Source organism: Solanum dulcamara, chromosome 12, assembly GCF_947179165.1.
Source record: "Solanum dulcamara chromosome 12, daSolDulc1.2, whole genome shotgun sequence".
NCBI classification, from domain to species: domain Eukaryota; kingdom Viridiplantae; phylum Streptophyta; class Magnoliopsida; order Solanales; family Solanaceae; genus Solanum; species Solanum dulcamara.
In genome coordinates, this window is record NC_077248.1 from 67,495,676 (window position 1) to 67,512,908 (window position 17,233).

Here is a 17,233-nt window from a genome sequence, read left to right on the forward strand (position 1 = left end):
GGTACTTATGTCATAAAAACCAAATGGACTTATTTTGGGCTTTTCCAGATCCAGCCCATTAAATAGAGCACTGAATGCTAAAAACAGCCGTCTTCCGTCTCTGTCTCCGGCACTGTCCAACAAGTTAGCTTTGATAAAAGTCTCGGCTCTTCTCTCGCAGCTTTCAATCTTCTCAGAGTTTAGGGTTTATCAGAATTTTTCCTTGAAGCCCAAAAAACAGTTACCCTAATTGAGCTCTGTATACAATGGAATACGAAGAAGCTCAGGTGGATCAAAACTTCCCCTTATTCTCCCGGAAAACTAAACCAACCACCAGAAAATCCCTTCCTGCTCCAACCTCCATTGACGAAAACCCCAAGAAGCTTGACAAGGAGACCAACTCTAGTCCCACCCCTAGTCACATCACCTTCTCCGACTTAGGCCTCGCCGGGTGGGCTGTCCAGACCTGTAATGAACTGGGTATGAAGAAGCCCACGCCGGTGCAACACCACTGCATTCCCAGAATACTCTCCGGACAGGATGTGTTGGGCTTAGCTCAGACCGGTAGCGGAAAAACAGCAGCATTTGCATTGCCCATTCTTCACCGTCTAGCTGAAGATCCATATGGAGTGTCCTGTCTTGTGGTTACTCCGACACGGGAGCTTGCTTTTCAACTTGCCGAGCAGTTTAGGGCTCTGGGATCCTGCTTGAATTTGCGGTGTGCCGTGATTGTGGGAGGAATGGATATGATAAACCAGACCAAGACTCTGATGCAAAGACCCCATGTGGTGATAGCAACTCCCGGAAGGATTAAGGTTCTCATTGAACAGAATCCTGATATTCCCCCAATTTTCTCCAGAACTAAGGTATAAAAGCTCTTTTCAATTCTGATGTAATTATTTTCTGCATCGAGATACTATAATGTGAGGTCAATGGAGGATTTCTCTAGAATTCCATTATTGTAGCTAAAGAAGCTTTTCTTGAGAGGAAAGAAAAAAATGTAGATGAACTAATGAACAAGGTTCAAAGGGTACATTTTTAAGGAGATTCCATTTAAAGGTGTCTGTCGAAAGATTTGGATAATTAGTGCACTTTCACAGTACTGAAATGCCCAGAATGTATCCTTTCCATTTGTGAACTCTTATCTGTATGTTGCCTTTCAGTTCCTCGTCTTGGATGAAGCAGATAGAGTTCTAGATGTAGGGTTTGAAGGGGAGTTAAGAGCAATCTTTCAGTGCTTGCCGAAGAGTCGACAAACTCTTCTGTTTTCTGCAACAATGACTAGCAACCTACAGACGCTACTTGAGCTCTCTGCAAACAAGGCATATTTCTATGAAGCATACGAGGGATTCAAGACTGTAGAATCACTTAAGCAGCAGTACATTTTTATTCCCAAAAACGTGAAGGATGTCTATCTGCAATACATTTTATCCAAAATCAAAGATATAGGTGTTCGCTCTGCAATCATTTTTGTTTCCACCTGCAGGTAGAATTTTTTCTGAAACCCTACAGACTCAATTTACTAATTAAATTTTTATTCTGTAGTCATACAATAGACTAAAGCTATGGTGGATATAGAAAGATGTTCTCAATAAAGAAGTCTTAGTTCTATCTCAGGAGATCTTTTCTTGAGTATTATTCAACTTTAAGCTGGCATTCACCTGCAAAACAACAAGAAAGCAAAAGTAAAGGATTACCATGAGGGTTATCTTGTCAATCCAAATAAATATTGAACAGTCACATGCTTTATTTGGGTGCTTTGAGTAGCTTGCATGTATGATAGGGTAATCAAAGTATTATCTCTCAACATTGTTCTTTTGGTGGTAACTATGCATAGGGTTAAGAGCTTAATTATTGATTGATGATTGTGATTGTAGCTTATGTGAAGGTCCAATTGTGATGTTGAAAGTTTCTTTTGTTTTTGTGACTCTGACCTCTCTCTCTTGGCAAATAATATGCGCATTGTTCTGTTCTTTTCATTTTTTCTGATTGAATATCTCTTGCTGATAAAAGATAAGATAGGATTTATATAGTCATTGACTAATTGGGTGTAGAATATAAAATGGGTACTCTGATCTACCGAAACCAACAACAACAACACACCCAGTGTAATCCCACGAGTGGGTCTGGAAAGGGTAGGATGCACTCAGAGGCTATTTCCGATTCTACCAAGACCAACTATTTCACCAAAAACAATAGATGAAACAAAAAAGATCTTATCACACTTCTAGCATGTATTCACTAATCTGGAAGGTTCTCGTATACCATTAATTCCAATTAGTGAAAGTATGTGCAGCACTAAGCTATGTAAACTAATTTCGAACAAGTATCATAATCTGTAGAGGTGACAGTACTCATTGATGCTTAATTTATTAATCTTAAAAAAAAAGAAGGAACACCCTGTAATGCTTTTCTGACATTCACAGTTCTGTTTTACTATTTTGACTAGGAGCTGTCAACTTTTGGGTTTGTTGTTGGAAGAACTCGAAATTGATGCTGCCGCATTGCATTCATACAAGTCCCAGTCACTGAGGCTTTCTGCACTTCATAAATTCAAATCTGGGCAGGTCCCAATATTGGTTGCTACTGATGTTGCGAGTCGTGGTTTAGACATTCCAACCGTTGATCTGGTGGTAAATTATGACATTCCAAGGTGTGAATATGATTGGATGTTTCCATTACAAGTTAATCTAAAAGAGTTTAATGATATAAATGTAGCGATTGTTTGCTGCAGGTATCCACAGGATTATGTTCATCGTGTTGGACGTACTGCAAGAGCTGGACGAGGTGGACTTGCTGTCAGCTTTGTTACTCAGGTGAGAAGTCTTACTGAATTAGCACTATCTAAAGCCAATACCAGCCCTTTATTCTCTTCTTCACATTTTCGAAGTTGTTGCCTGAGCTTGCCATGAGCATCCTCCAGATGACTGCACTGTTCCTTCATTTTAGTTGATCCACGGGCTTCCTGTTGTCATCATCCATTTCCAGTAGCATTCATAATTGTTTCTCAGCTCTTTTCTTGCTTTGGCTCTCCTATCAGCTTCTGATGACTTTTTCTTCTGTGAAGTCTCTGCAAATTTCCTTAGCCTCTCAATTTCTTGTTTGATGGAATGGATATCTTGTTCTTGGTTGATATTGGTTCCATTAGCACCATCTAGGGCCAATGCTGACTGTCTATTCTCTTCACATTTTCAAAGCATTTCAGCATAGTCAGCACTCGGCACGAAGCTTTTCAATTTAGCTTAAATGGTTGACAGTGTCTCCTTTTCCTTTAGTTTTGACTCGATTGCTTCGTAGAGTTGTTGCGTGACATCAAGCTTATCTTCTTTCCGAGTCAATTCATGAGTGAGCTTCTTTACTTTCAAATTTGCCTCCTGATTTTTGGTTAGTAGCTCATTGTGGGTTCTTTTCAAGTTTTCGGATGCAACTTGGCTTTACTTTGATAGCGAGTTTGTCCTGAGCTTTTCAGTCTCAAGCTTGGCATCATCTGGTGCTTCATGTCGTGTGTCCCTTTCATCAATCCACTATAAGATCTACCAAAAATACCTGACAGTTAGATTTTGGGTCGTAGTCCATCCAAAAAGGGAGAAGAAAAGAAGTGGTGTTTAAGTTGGAATGAAGAAATTGAATTGACAAACCTTCAGTTGTAAGACTCTGTTGCTAATAGTGTGATTCAGTATTAGTGCTGCTTTTGTCTGAGTGAAGTCATTTCCTCTTCCTTTTATTTTTAGTCAAGCTTACTTACCCATATCACGGAAAAGGTGTTAGGGATATGACAATAATGATGTTTGCTGCGTTTTTATGAATGTTTTTCTTTGTCTTGGGACTAATCAGGAACTTCTAGGACTTGAAGCTTTTAAAGTTTCTTTTCTTTTGTTTGCTTAGTTTAAAGATTATTTCTTGCAGAATGATGTGGATCTCATTCATGAAATAGAAGCCGTGCTTGGGAAACAATTGGAGAAATTTGATTGTAAAGAGAATGAGGTGCTAGATGATATCTCAAAGGTAAGACAGATCCCTTCTTTTACCTTTTTTGGAAAAGTCTGGTCAATTTAATAAGTTTAGAATATGTCATCATTTATCAGTTTTCACGTGTTGAATACCTTAAATTACCTGTATTGGATACTTCTACGCAATGAGTATCCCACAGGATTAGAGGGTGTGTTTGGTATGGCAGAAAATATTTTTGAATACCTGTATTGAGTACCTTGATGCAATGACTACCCAACAGACTTAAAAGGTGCATTTGGTGTGGCAGAAAATATTCTTGAATACCTGTATTATATATTTTGATGCAAGGGTGTGTTTGGTATGACAGAAAATATTTTTCAAAACATTAGTTATTTTCTGATATTAATACTTCAGGGAAAATATTTTTCTCCGAAAGAGGGAAAATGACTTCCTTTACTTTAGGTGAAAATCATTGTTTTTCACAACTATCACATCTCTCTTAGATTCATATCTTTGCCTTAACCAACGGTTATATTATTGTCGTTCTTTTGTACTCAAAATTTCATCAAAGCTCTTGTTATTATTATTGATAATTAAAATAATTTCCGCTCTCCGACGAAATACACCCAAAGTGTTTAGTACTAATTTTAGATTCCTTCGATTGGTTGAAATTCTTACAGCTTGACGTGAATTTTTGTGGCATTTGAAGGTTTACAAGGCAAAGCGTGTTGCATCAATGAAGATGATGGATGATGGGTTTGAGGAGAAAGCAGAAAGTCGTAAAGCTCAGAAACAGAAAATGCAAAACGAGAGAAAGGGAAGGAACAAAAAGCAGAAAAGAGAGAGGGTAGCAGAAGTTTGAGATGTGCTATAATTGTGAATAGTGGGAGAGTTTTAATTTTGCACAAGCGGCTGCAAAAGGAGTTTTTGAGTTTTTTCTCCACTCATCAGCCAAAAAGGATAGAATTTCTACCTTCAAGTGAGGACCGTGGAATGTGGACCTCTCTTTTGGGAATGAATCTGGTCGACTCTTGTAATGTTCCTAGTTGATACTTGCGAATCTTTGACTATTTGGAAATCTCCTCATGAATTTTGAAATTTTAGACAAATTGTAGATGACCTGGAGCCTGGAGGTGCTCGCAAACCGAAGTCCAACATTTCTGTGATAGTTTGTAAATAGAAAATGTAAGCAATTTTGAGTATGGACAGTCAATGTACTAGGTATAAATTATGATAGTTAGAAAGTAGAATTATTTTGCGGATGCAAGTTGTAATTTGTAACATGCAAATCCAACATCCACCCCCACCCCCCGGCACGTGTTGGTGGATGCTTTCAATATACACCAACACGTGTTAGTTTACACGCGACTTGCTTTCCTTGTTTCTGCCGCCTCTCCTACCTATCTATCTGGCTTTCAAAGTGTATAAAAATAATGTTATATTTTTAATACACATTACCAATCAAATGGTGTTTTTGGACTTAGTTGTTTACCAATCAAATGGTGTTTTTGGACTTAGTTGAATACAACTCCCACATGAGAAACATGAGTTTTAATCCATCCGCATTTGAAGTTGACAAGTCAAAAAAGGCAATTAAATGGACAGGAATGCTAGCCCAGTCAACGCAGATGCTTATTCGGCCCGGCCCATTATGGACTCCTCGGCTATTCACTTCCCCCTCTCTAGTCAACGCAGATGCTTATTCGGCCCGGCCCATTATGGACTCCTCGGCTAGTCACTTCCCCCCCTCTCTTCCCTCGGTTAGGTGTGTAATGTAGAATACAATACTCAACAGAGGCCAGCTTATTATTCTTAAGAATCTCCGCTCCCGCAACGCTACTTGTCATTTTACTAGTAATATATATATTTTTTTCTTTCTTCAAACTTCTCTCTAGGGTTTTTTGCATAGAGAGATTCACCAAGCAACACAATGGCTTTCTCTTCTCTTCTCAAACCTACCGCCTCCCTTGTTCGACCTACTGATCGCTTACAGGTAAAACACTAAATATAACTAATATGCTCTTATTTAGATCCCTCTTTCATTTTCGTCAACTTTGTTTACTCTTGCGTTTTTCATAATCTTTTACCACTCGATCTGAAATCTATGCTTCAGCTGCATTTGATTTTTTTTTTACATTGTACATAACCTTCCTGTACAGCAACGACAAGGCATATCAATTGTCCTTGTGATTTTGATCAAGTTTATCTATTAATTAATGGAAGCTTTTGACTTTTTATCAATCTGTTCAGGCATCATGTCCGGGTCTTCATTACAGTACCAACTCTGTCAAATTACAAACCGATGCTCTCTCAGTCATGCAATCTTCCTCCTTACAGTTGAGTCAAAAACCATTCTCTTAATTGTGTTTTTACTATTCTCCACTCCCCGATAAATGAAATGCAAACATTTTTCATTAGCTGATATAAAATTGTAAACTTGCAGAAAATCTGGTGCCTGCAGCATTCAACCCATCAGAGCAACTGCTACGGAGTTGCCTCCAACAGTTCCAAGTAAGGCTTCTTATAATTCTAACTTTAAACCTTGTGTGATTTAATGATCAAACGGACCGGTTGCTCAGATGCTTGAATTTGTTTGGTATTGCTCAGGGTCAAAGACCGGTGGGAAGACGAGGATTGGTATAAATGGTATGTTTCTTTGTTTTGCTTTGCTCTGTATTACGTATTTTTCTAGGTTACAGAGTTGAATACATTAGCAGCTTCATTTCTGATGTCTCTCAATTTTCTGTCCCTCGTAGAAGTTTATCAAGTTTCTTGTGTGAACATATACAGTTAGTTACCGCAGTAAATACATGTCTAAGATATTAAAGCCTTGCAGGTTTTGGACGTATTGGAAGATTGGTATTACGAATTGCAACATTCAGGGATGATATTGATGTGGTCGCAGTTAATGACCCATTTATTGATGCTAAGTACATGGTAAGAATATATCCCATGAAAATATGGTGTTTGATTCTGCATGAAATTGGAATTGATGGAGAAAGTCCCCCGGTATATAAGCTCGTAAAGAAATATTGCATTGCTAGGACTTCTGCTGATCTTATTATGTCAAACTCAAGTATTGACACCTACCTTAATAGGAAGGGTTTCCAAGTGAATGGACTTTCCTGATATAAATAAGGATTCATTTAAAAAGCACCGTCATTAAACAAATAGTTGACACCGTCTCCAAACAACTAGAGTGGTAAAAATGGCAACCCTAGCTTATGATCTGCAGATCCTTATTTTGTTTTTGATTTTGTTTTTGTATGTATGAATCACTTCCTCCTCCTCTTGTGGTCTCTATTTGATGCTTTCATCTTCTGATGGAGCCACACCTTACTTTCTGCAAAATAACTCCATTCTCTGTCACTCTTTAAGAATTTCTGTGAGAAGGTTTTTAGCCTTCTAAGGTATGGCTGACAAGGGAGGGATAGCCTAGTAATGAATTAATGAAGAGTCTCTAGTTGTAATTTATCACCAAGGGAGCAAAGTGAGAAAGGTCATTGTTATGCTCCTGCACAGGGGTTTTGAGGAATAGAGTTTATCATATCAAAAGAAGAAAAACCTTCGCTTAATGATGTAACATTTTCTGTTTGTTCATTTTAGGCCTACATGCTCAAGTATGATTCCACTCACGGAGTCTACAGTGGATCCATCAGTGTCCTGGATGACTCTACTTTGGAAATCAATGGAAAGCAGATTAAAGTCAATAGCAAAAGGTATGGTAGTTAAGTTACAAGTAAAGCAATAAAATAAATCAAGTTAGTTTATTGCTATCACTCATGCAAATTTCTCTTGATGCAGGGATCCTGCAGATATTCCATGGGGTGATTTAGGTGCAGATTATGTTGTTGAATCTTCTGGTGTCTTCACAACTGTTGAGAAGGCCTCCGCACATAAGAAGGTTGAGAAAATGCCATTGATTGCGTTAAATGCTCTTTCTTTGCCCACCTTATTCATACAGCTCTTCGTGTTGATACTTTTTGATTGATTGTGCAGGGTGGTGCAAAGAAGGTTGTAATCTCAGCACCATCAGCTGATGCACCTATGTTTGTGGTAGGAGTGAATGAGAAAACTTACAGAGCCAACATGGATGTTGTTTCTAATGCTAGCTGTACTACCAATTGCCTTGCTCCCCTTGCCAAGGTTTGACTTAAGAACTGGCTTAATTGAACAGGCATACATGATTTTCTTGTTGTCCACTTTTGAGGGTCTTTACCATGCTGTTGTTCATTGTAGGTGGTTCATGAAGAGTTTGGCATTGTTGAGGGATTAATGACTACTGTGCATGCAACAACAGGCATGTCTCTTCTTGTTTAACACATGCGTAAACTATTTCCACCTTCTCCTTTGTTTGTTTTCATTCTCCCTATGTTGAATTTAAATTGATGTCATGGTCAGCTACCCAAAAGACTGTTGATGGGCCATCAATGAAGGATTGGCGAGGAGGCCGTGGTGCAGGACAGAACATCATCCCTAGTTCAACTGGTGCTGCTAAGGTATTACATAAGTTCTAAACATATTGTTTACTTTTTCTGTTTCTCTTTTCTTTTTTTTGTTATTGGGGCGGGGGGAGAGGGGCAAGTTCATGGTTGTGATGGAAGACAAATATTCCTTTTTGATTATAGGCAGTAGGAAAAGTTCTGCCAGAATTGAATGGGAAGCTCACTGGAATGGCGTTCCGTGTGCCAACACCTAATGTCTCTGTTGTGGACTTGACTTGCCGGCTAGATAAAAATGCTTCTTATGATGATGTGAAAGCAGTGATAAAGTATGCCTTCTATATGCTCTATACATCTGGCTCTTGTTTTATGGACAATTGTGTTTTTGGGCTACTTTGCCTAACTTTGCTCGCTTTGCTCTAGGTATGCATCAGAGGGTCCACTTAAAGGCATTTTGGGTTACACAGACGAGGATGTTGTCTCAAATGATTTTGTTGGCGATTCCAGGTAGATTTGCTCATTCTTCTCTTTTGATCTCTAACACACTAATCTTAGGGAATATGGGTCGTGCACCTACATGCCTTTGAGGCTTTTACACTATTATAGGGAGATCTAGTGTGCTTCAGAAGTTGATATTCTCTGACTGCTTCCATATATCTGTTTCCTGTTTCACCTTTGACCAGATTAAATGTAAAACACGTTAATGGCAGTGGAGAAATTATCACTCCATTATTGCCCCTGGGCAGATGTGCTGCTCAAAGAGTTTCAGTTTCATGAGCCCAAAAGAAAGCTAAAACAAAAAAAATCAAAAAATTCTGTAAAAACAAATTCACACGCACTCTGTAGTCCTTTTCTTGAATATGTTTCTGTAAAATAATTCATGATCTGCCACAAGGGCTTTTGTGTAGTGGTGCTAAGAGCACAACAGTTGATGTATGGGTTTAGGCGTATGTCATGAGTTTGAACCCTGCTGTAGTCAAATTTGGGTATTTAAGTGGGTAAGAGTAGAAGAGGGCAGGCCAATTATTGACTGAGTCTCGAACCTTGCACCGCTAGCCCTCGGGAATTTCTCGGTTTGAAATAATTTATCTGTGATCTTAACTTCTCATTCTAAACCTTCATAAAAGGTGGTCACAGTGAAACACTACTGGAGGAAAGCAAGATATGTCCTGCTATGTGCGGAGATTGTTAGTGGAGTTGCATGACAGTTTGTTCTCTTTTTCTACTCTGCGGAAGGGGAATATTTCTTGCTACAGCTCATTAAATTATGCATGCAAGCAGAACGTTTGTCGTCTTTAAAAGTTGGCTTAGATATGGAAGAGGACATAGGTTGATATGCTCTCCTCTTCTCGGCTACATAACTAAGGAGGATATGATGATATGGGTGCTTGAACAGGCTCATCGGAATGGAGGAGGATAAATTATCTGAGTTTCTGGTGCTCTTGTATTAGACACTTTTGACCTTCATCTGAATAAAGGATGATGAAGTAATATCTGAGCTTCTGGTGCTCTTGTATAAGACACGTTTTACCTTAAGGGGTTGTTTGGTAGGATGTATTAGAGAAAATAATACATTATTAGCCTTGGTATTATTTATTACTTTGTTTGGTAGTGTTTTCAAGGTATGTATAACTAATACATCCTATTCAGTAGTATTATATGGGGGTGTATAATTATAGTAGCAACCCATAGTGTTAGCATTATTAGGGTTATCATACATGGATGGTTAAAGACAGAATTGTCATTGAATACACCAAACAATGGATGAGGAAAAATTCTAGGAAAAGATGGTGGAAAATCATCCCACACTGCATATGGTGGGATGTATGGAAAGAGAGAAATAGCAGAAGCTTTGAAGATAGGTCCAATTCCCTTCATAAAGTTAAATGGAATTGTATTGTATCTTTTTGCTTTGAAGATAGGTCCAATTCCATTCATAAAGTTAAATGGAATTGTATTATATCTTTTTATTATTGGTGTGAAGAAATAGAAATAGATGAATTAGAACTAGTAGATTTGTTAGGATCTCTGTAAGTAGCTTCTTCTTACTCTCTCTTTTTGCTTCTTTTTGAAGGTCTCCATCATATCCTTAATGCTGAAGAATACAACATTACCAATTTCAAAAGAAAAATAATGTTAGTATAACTAATCCCAACAATATTAATAGACCTTATCAGTACAATAAACCCCAGTGTAATAATATTTTGGAGTAGCCAATATCTCAACTTTTGCTGAATAAACAACACATGCTTTAATATGATGCCAGATTGATTTATTAACAATAGAAAATTCCTCCTAAAAAGTAACGGCACTTGTATGAGTTAGTCATTTGGCAATGCTTTCATTAAATGGTACACTAAAAGTATAATTATCCAAAGAAAAAAGAAGGGTGGTACTATAAACTAAGCACACAAGTATTAGAGGATAGTGCCGTGTAGTATACAAGTGGACAGAATGCAAATTGTTTTAACTGTGAATGATATACTACTTCAACTGCTGATTTGAAGCTATGCTGAATTATTAATTAATTGATCTGATATGTAGGTCGAGCATATTTGATGCTAAAGCTGGTATGGGCCTGAGCAAATCATTCCTGAAGCTTGTCTCCTGGTATGATAATGAGTGGGGTTACAGGTAAATCTCTGAACCAATTATCCCCGACAAGAAAATAGGCAGTGACAAAAAAAGAGTTGAAACCTTGTCCATACTACTATAGCACAGAACTGTTGACAAAGTTGTACTGTACTTTAAATCTTTGCAGCAACCGAGTGTTGGACCTCATAGAACACATGGCGTTGGTAGCAGCCACCAATTGAAATACAAGATAGGAGCTACTGCAGAATTTAGCGCAAGCAACAATTTGTATTTGAAAAAGTTGTGGAGTTATAATGCTCCGTTTTGGTTATGGATTGAGTTTCATTACTGTCCTATTTGAGTTTAAAATAATGAAACAGTTGGACATGTATGATTATATACGTGTTTTCATATGGATGTAATTTTGTACACTTGCTGCTATGGAGAGGTGGCAATTTTTTTGCCTTAAAAGGAGAGCATAAAATTTGCATCAGGCGTTGCATTATTAGAGAAAATAGAGAAGAACTTGCCTATTATGCTAAGTGTTAACTAAGTACATTTGTTATAACCTCATCCAGTTAACTTGCCTATTGCTGCCAAACTTAATAGATGACATCTAACTGTTGCCAAACTTAATAAATGATATCTAACTGCTGCAAGTAGGCTCTTGATTCTCTGATTTATCATGTTCTAGGAGTTTGTCACGGTGAAGGCTTGAGTTATCAAAAGCTAAATAGTTTAAAAATAAGTGTTTCTGATTTGTACTCTACTTGTAATTGAAAAAAATCTCTAGTATTAGTGCTGCTCCAACTTGTACTTTAATGAAGCACTTGGACTAGGAAAGGACAAAAAACACACAAGATTAGTGCGTATTCTTTTTTCACTTTCAGGCATTGTTTTTTAATGTATAATGGAGAATGACGCAGCATAAAGCAAGTAAAAGAAGAGGAAGACTGCAAGATTCATGCAGCAAAGCTTTGAGGAGTAGTTCGGTTTTGTTGCCAATTATGTTTGAGTGCCACGTACTCCGTATTTCTTACATGATAAGACATACTAGCAGTTGCGAAACAAGTATTTTAAGTTTGTGGATTCGAAATTCTACTCCAGAATTTTAAATTAATAATATATACATTATACCAACAAATTTCTTGAGATAAATAAATAATTTTGACCAAATTTATTGAGTCTGGTCAAACCATAATTCATATACTAGCTCCGCCTCTGGTAGCAGATAAGACATACCAGCACTCTAGCAGAAATTAAACTACTGCCAGTACTATCACTTTGTCATTATTGAAGAAGAAAGAATCCAACTTAAATTAAAACTAAACAGTCACTAATGACGAGTGAGGCTATTACTTAAGTGGTTAATCACCTTCATTATCTACCGAGTAAGTTGAAAGTTCGAGTCATCGGAGTGGGGAGAGAAAACAAATGGTCACTCATGCAGTATCATGTGGCTCTGCGCTGTTGGCCAACGTCTTAAGAAATTAAACGGATGTGAATAGATGACTCTTGTCGTGGTGCAATGGAGTAGTTATCAAATGCATGATGACTGTCAAGTGTCAAGTAAATCAATTTCTTATCCTATTCTATAGGCGCATGCGGATTTGGACGAACTAGCTAATAAATTAATGTATAAATATTAAATTTAAGATTCAATTAAAATCGTCATTGTAAAATTGAAAACTCTTACCATTGAAATTTTTGATTCAACTTGTGACCATACTAACATGCACTAGGATAAGTTAATTTATTTTGTAAATATTTTAATGCCTTTTCTTTTCCTGAGGTATTTGACACAACATTCCAACAATTATAACAACTGATTTTATCATAAATAAATTGTGGCAAACAAAAAGCATGACATGATGACTCCTACCATATAAACAGAACATTATTACTACATTTTAGAAGCAGAGGAACTAATTGTTGAATATCAGTACGTAACTACTACTCTAAACATGGAAATCAGTCGGAGTAATGTTGGTGGCGGCAGCAATGACGGCCCTTTGTACGACAGTTTTAGGACGGAACTGCTGTCTCCGGCTGCTCAGGCGGTGGTTGATCAGATTCAGTCTTCATCTTCGGCGTCATGGAGGCTTAACGTTAGCGAATTTCATCTTCCGGAACGCCGCCGCTCCTCCGATCATCACTACTTCAGTGTCCGTCGTCTACTTCCTACTCCCAGTATGTATATGTAATATTTCGCAATCTCTCAATTTATGGGGCACAATTCGAATTTTGAGAGTCCGATTAATTTGAATCTCGAAATCTGAAAGGTGCACATAAATTGGGACAGAAGGAGTATGATATATCCCTCAGTACTTGTCTTTTAAAGCCATTTTATATATGTATGTAAACATCTTCGAGGAAAATGAGCAATTTTTTCTCTCTTTGAACTAGCTTTTAGGGCGAGTACATTCATATAATAAATTCATTTTTCTAGTCTCAATTTCTGTTCTATTTTGTGATTTATAGGGAAACAGGGCAAAATTGCTGAATACTACAAAAGGCAAGAAAGGCTGGTTGAAGGATTCAATGAGATGGACACTATTAATGAATCTGGTTGTTTACCTGCAAGCCTAACTGAGGTTTCTTTCTTGTTAATTGATCGAGAAGGAGTTCGTCCGTGTCAGAAATTAACTCTTTAACTCTTGCAATCATTGTGTACTTTGTCAGGACGAAATGAAGCAGCTTGCTAAGAGTGAAAGGATGGCTATTCATTTATCAAACATGGCAAATGTGTTCCTTTTCATTGCAAAAATCTATGCATCTGTTGAGAGCAAATCTTTGGCTGTTATCGCATCAACGTTGGATTCCCTCTTAGATCTCTTATCAGGGTTTATTCTGTGGTTCACTTCTCATGCCATGAAAAATCCAAACCAGTATCACTATCCTATTGGGAAAAAGAGGATGCAACCTGTGGTGCGTGATCACTCAGTTTAAGCCATTTGTTCTGTTGTTGTTGTTTTTAAAACTCATTTGTTGCTATTTGTTCAGGGTATTATTATTTTTGCATCTGTAATGGCAACACTAGGATTACAAATACTGTTCGAGTCTGCAAAAGAACTCATAAATAAGGTATGTCAATTGCTGAGAATGAATTTTGCACCTATATATGGTTATGATCATAAAGTTTTGAAAGTTTGAATTTATATTTCTGGAATAGTGTTTCGGTGCTGTAGAGTTCAATTGTTAAAATGTCCTTTCTCCATGACAAATATAGAATGAATCATCGACATTTAAAAATGCAATTTATAGGAAACAAAAGGGTGAAAAGAGGTGTTGCGCTTCTACTGAAATGAAGTTGTCAAGCCAAAGATGCTTACAAAAGATAAATTAGGCAACTGTGTTTGTATATATATATATGTACCAATAAAAAGGGACTGTTTTTGGCACTTTTAAATATTGCAATTTCACTAGCAACTGCATTACACTTGACTTGTTAATCTGCATATGTTGTTTGGATGGTTCTATGCGTATGAGATCAGTCTCGCCCTGAGATGAACCTTGAGAAGGAAAAATGGACGATTGGGATTATGGTCTCGGTCACAGTGGTCAAGTTTCTGCTTATGGTCTACTGTCGAAGGTTCAAAAATGAAATCGTAAGAGCCTATGCCCAAGACCATTTCTTTGATGTCATCACCAACTCAGTTGGATTAGTGACTGCTGTCTTAGCAGTCCGATTCTACAGGTGGATTGATCCTACGGGAGCTATAATAGTGAGTTCACAATCACAACTTTAAATTATTGTAAGACATTGTTTCACGCTGCTGATAATGTTAAGTGTTTATCTATGTTTTGTATTTTCAGATAGCTGTGTACACAATTAGCACGTGGGCGAAGACGGTGGCTGAAAATGTCTGGTCACTCATTGGAAGAACAGCTCCGCCAGACTTTCTTACGAAATTAACTTATCTTATATGGAATCATCATGAAGAAATCAAGCACATTGACACGGTCAGAGCATATACTTTTGGCGTGAATTACTTTGTGGAAGTTGATATAGTGTTGCCAGAGGACATGTTTTTGCACCAGGCACATAATATTGGTGAAACACTGCAAGAAAAATTGGAGCAACTCCCTGAAGTTGAGCGAGCTTTTGTCCATATAGATTTTGAGTTTACTCACAGGCCAGAACACAAAATCACAGTGTAATAACATACAAGACTGGTTTCATCAAGTATCCTTACTCAAAATAATATTCATGTTCATGAGTTGAATCTATGAATTATTCAAGATCATTGGCTTAGTCCAAATGAAAGAAATAATCTGCTTAAGTTTCTTTGTTTGATAAGGTAACAATTTTATTGGGCAATAAAAACAATTGTAAACAAGAAGTATACCAAAAAGTAGAAAGGTTACTAAACAGAATGATTTTCTACAAACAATCTTATAAACAAAAAAAAGGGAATATCATGGGTGCATCAAAAGGAATGAGGGACAAAAGGCAACTCTTTAACTTGATAAAACTCATCTCTACACCTTTAAAAGCTCTCATATTTCGTTTTCTTCACACAAACCCACATAAGTGTGCGCAAGCTGGGCCACCCGACCTCTTACACATAAAACAACAATGGATTTCCCATCACAACCTATAAGGCGTCGAATCAACAAAGGATTTCCCATCACAACATTAAAACCATTGGCCAATGGATGTGAAGGTGATCAATATCTTCACCCGACCTCTTACACATAAAACACCAACTAACATAAGTGATTCTCCTCTTTCCAAAGTTCTCAGGCGATTTTCATCAAGATCTCCCCCTTCACAGCTTTCACGGAACTTTAGGATCCAAATCGAGAGAATTTGCTCAAGTTTCTCTGGTTATTGTATGTCACATATTTAATAATTTCCGTTGTCTGGTGAGCCACAATTTTGATCACACGGACTAGGAGTACTTGCTATTCATTCAGATTTTTGGTGAGTCCACAATTTCGCTCGTGGCCTCCGTTGATTCTTTTATTACTATACTAGATTTTGGGTTGCGTCTTGAATTAGTTATATTTTTTCCTCATACAAGCTTTCATAGATAGACACTTGCACTGGCAATATTATTGTATAAGCCATTGCTTCACTTATTTGGCATGTTGTCATGCTTAGTTGGCACATATATTATCATTTTCGATTTATATATGTTGATTAGTTCGTATAATTATATATACTAGTTTAGTGATCAAAGTGCGCATGTACCTTATCTGTCAATAAATATTATAGAAAAAAAGACTCAGATATAGACTTCATCATTACTCAATTGTCAAATTACTTGTAGTTATTTTTTTCTAATAATTCGATACTAATTCACCACTAAATAGAATAAGCGATAAATTTTAACTTATTGTTTAACTTTTCGTCGATAATTCATATTTCTTTAGCTATGAGATATATATGTTAATATATCAAAGAATAGTGAGATTTTTCATTTGTTAAAATTATGAACTTCTGCAATAAATTATATTGTTCATAAATATTCAAAGAAAGGCAAAAATAGTACACGAAATATAGGCATAAAAAGTAAGAAATTTTACATCGATAATACTAATACTAATGGATAGTATAAGTTTTAAAAAACCCTAGCAATTGTTAAATCAAAAGTCCGCAAGTAAAATTTCCTGCTTTTTATGCAAATATTTCGTGTACTTTACTAAATATTAAAGGTTAGAACTTTTAATATAGTTTAAATAAGAAAAGATTTAATAAGCAAAATTTTATTCATTTTTAAGTACTAAATATAAGGAGCTGTTACCTATTGCAAATAAATAAAGATATAATAGCTAGATACCTTAATAAACAAAACCTTTTACCTTACGAATTTATTAAATATTTAGGAATTGACCAATTATTTTAGGATTTGTATAATAGTGAAATTTTAATATCATTAAAATGATAATATAATAATTGAAGGAAAATGGTGAAAAATTGTCTAAAGCGAAGCCTTTTAATGAAGGGTAAAAAGTTCAATCAATATTTTAAGGGTCTTCGTGCTTTTAATATAGTATATAGATTATTTTGACTAAACTATGCTAATCAGTTTAAGTAATAGAAAAATAGGGTAATGTTAGAATATTCTGTCTTTATAATGTGCTTTCGATGTGGTAATGTAGCATCGAATGCATGTTACGTTAGGGTAGGATTTGAGATATGATATAGAGATTTTAAAAAAAATTGTAAGAATATAATTAGACATGATGTAAAATTACGTTAACTTAGTACATGCCCCTAAATAAAAAGATACGAAGGTGAATGATTATGATTGAATGTTGTGGCAATTTAGGTGGAGAGA

General features: G+C 36.6%; 3 protein-coding genes across 5 annotated transcripts; all 3 read left to right on the forward strand.

Moving 5' to 3' along the window:
• The first annotated feature begins 69 nt into the window (after positions 1-69).
• LOC129877081 (DEAD-box ATP-dependent RNA helicase 36) lies at positions 70-5,134 on the forward strand. The gene is made up of 6 exons (XM_055952561.1): positions 70-845; positions 1,143-1,465; positions 2,429-2,632; positions 2,714-2,795; positions 3,886-3,984; positions 4,640-5,134. The coding sequence occupies exons 1-6, from the start codon at positions 246-248 to the stop codon at positions 4,790-4,792; spliced, it is 1,461 nt and encodes a 486-aa protein (XP_055808536.1). The 5' UTR covers positions 70-245; the 3' UTR covers positions 4,793-5,134.
• A 567-nt stretch (positions 5,135-5,701) lies between these two features.
• On the forward strand, positions 5,702-11,439 carry LOC129876621 (glyceraldehyde-3-phosphate dehydrogenase GAPCP1, chloroplastic-like). The gene is made up of 14 exons (XM_055952103.1): positions 5,702-5,923; positions 6,181-6,266; positions 6,374-6,441; positions 6,538-6,576; positions 6,767-6,867; positions 7,537-7,649; positions 7,735-7,834; positions 7,930-8,076; positions 8,170-8,230; positions 8,332-8,429; positions 8,559-8,701; positions 8,796-8,879; positions 10,917-11,006; positions 11,134-11,439. Exons 1-14 carry the CDS (start codon positions 5,861-5,863, stop codon positions 11,186-11,188), a joined length of 1,248 nt encoding a protein of 415 aa, XP_055808078.1. The 5' UTR covers positions 5,702-5,860; the 3' UTR covers positions 11,189-11,439.
• Positions 11,440-12,722: 1,283 nt separating this feature from the next.
• Positions 12,723-15,188, forward strand: LOC129877661 (metal tolerance protein 9). Of its 3 annotated transcripts, none has more exons than XM_055953185.1 (6): positions 12,723-13,111; positions 13,428-13,514; positions 13,629-13,874; positions 13,950-14,030; positions 14,441-14,671; positions 14,763-15,188. In XM_055953185.1, the coding sequence occupies exons 1-6, from the start codon at positions 12,911-12,913 to the stop codon at positions 15,105-15,107; spliced, it is 1,191 nt and encodes a 396-aa protein (XP_055809160.1). In that variant the 5' UTR covers positions 12,723-12,910; the 3' UTR covers positions 15,108-15,188. The 3 variants fall into 3 exon arrangements, with proteins under 3 accessions (XP_055809160.1, XP_055809159.1, XP_055809161.1); XM_055953184.1 differs by having other exon boundaries at positions 12,725-13,136; positions 13,428-13,540; XM_055953186.1 differs by having other exon boundaries at positions 13,022-13,111; positions 13,428-13,540.
• The last annotated feature ends 2,045 nt before the right edge of the window (positions 15,189-17,233 follow it).